The sequence below is a fragment of the Pithys albifrons genome, chromosome 7, assembly GCF_047495875.1.
Source record: "Pithys albifrons albifrons isolate INPA30051 chromosome 7, PitAlb_v1, whole genome shotgun sequence".
In the NCBI taxonomy this organism is placed as follows: Eukaryota; Metazoa; Chordata; class Aves; order Passeriformes; family Thamnophilidae; genus Pithys; species Pithys albifrons.
Window position 1 is genome coordinate 57306679 of NC_092464.1, and position 1550 is coordinate 57308228.

At 53.0% G+C, this 1550-nt stretch overlaps 1 protein-coding gene across 1 annotated transcript; it reads right to left on the reverse strand.

Annotated features, from left to right (window-relative positions):
• On the reverse strand, positions 1-1283 carry LOC139674667 (olfactory receptor 14J1-like). Its single transcript, XM_071561274.1, has 2 exons — positions 1185-1283; positions 1-1038 (listed from the first exon to the last, which is right to left on the reverse strand). Exons 1-2 carry the CDS (start codon positions 1281-1283, stop codon positions 1-3), a joined length of 1137 nt encoding a protein of 378 aa, XP_071417375.1.
• Between the last annotated feature and the right edge of the window lie 267 nt (positions 1284-1550).

Sequence of the window (1550 nt, forward strand, 5' to 3'; positions counted from 1 at the left end):
TTATTCTGAACAATGTACAGAAGAAAACTGGCAGGTTCTTGCTGCTGAGAAGCATCCAGTCATCATTTTCCTCAGGGCATCCTTGAGCTCCTGGTTCCTCAGACTGTAGATGAGGGGGTTCAGTACTGGAGGAACCACCGAGTACAGAACTGACAGTGCCAGATCCAGGGATGGGGAGGAGACGGAGTCAGGCTTCAGGTAGGAAAATGTGCCAGTGGTGACAAACAGAGAGACCACGGCCAGGTGAGGGAGGCACGTGGAAAAGGTTTTGTGCCGTCCCTGCTCAGAGGGGATCCTCAGCACAGCCCTGAAGATCTGCACATAGGAGAAAACTATGAAAATGAAACAACCAAAAGTTAAACAGATACTAACCACAAGAAGCCCAACTTCCCTGAGGTAGGAGTGTGAGCAGGAGAGCTTGAGGATCTGTGGGATTTCACAGAACTGACTTAGGGCATTGCCCTGGCACAGGGGCAGGGAAAATGTATTGGCTGTCTGCAGCAGAGCATTGAGAAATCCACTGGCCCAGGCAGCTGCTGCCATGTGGGCACAAGCTCTGCTGCCCAGGAGGGTCCCGTAGTGCAGGGGTTTGCAGATGGCAACGTAGCGGTCATAGCACATGATGGTGAGGAGGGAAAACTCTGTCACAACGAAGAAGACAAAGAAAAAGAGCTGTGCAGCACATCCCATGAAGGAGATGGTTGTGGTGTCCCAGAGGGAGTTGTGCATGGCTTTGGGGACAGTGGTGCAGATGGAGCCCAGGTCTGTGAGGGACAGGTTGAGCAGGAAGAAGTGCATGGGGGTGTGCAGGTGGTGGTCGCAGGCTACGGCGCTGATGATGAGGCCGTTGCCCAGGAGGGCAGCCAGGGAGATGCCCAGGAAGAGCCACAAGTGCAGGAGCTGCAGCTGCCGCGTGTCTGCCAATGGCAGGAGGAGGAACTGGCTGATGGAGCTGCTGTTGGACATTTGCTGTTTCTTGGTGCGAGGACCTGTTCTTGGGGGAAAAGACAGGGAGAAGTCAGAAGATGCATCTTTGAGCTAAACCGTGGCAAGTCAGGGTAGACATTTCTTAGATAAATCAAAACTCTTTCCCAATACCCCTCTCCCTCCTGCACACATCCATCACTTTTCGTATTTCAGGAAACTTCTTCTGATCCATGTCTGGAGCCCTGCTTGGTGCTCACTACATTTCCCATGAGGAGCAGTCCCTCTGCCCACTGGCTGGGAGGGTCAGCCCTGCTCTGCTCCAGTGGGGTCATGGGCATGGTGGGGGCAGGACCCATCCGGGTCTTCAGCTGTGTCAGATGAAACTGCTCCTAGCAAAACTGCTTGTCACCATCTGCATTTCCAGTTTCTGAGAAGAATCAGGATTTCAGAAGACAGTTTCAGAGTTTTTGGTGTTTTGTTTCTGACCCAGCTAATCTTCCCTGTGGAGTTTTCCTGGATGGCAGAACCCCTCACCATTTGTGCTGCCCTCAGGGAGAGCACAGCAGGTCTTGACAGGCAGGATGATTGTCTCTGGCTTAGTGCAGAGTGAAGGGAGTTGCTCT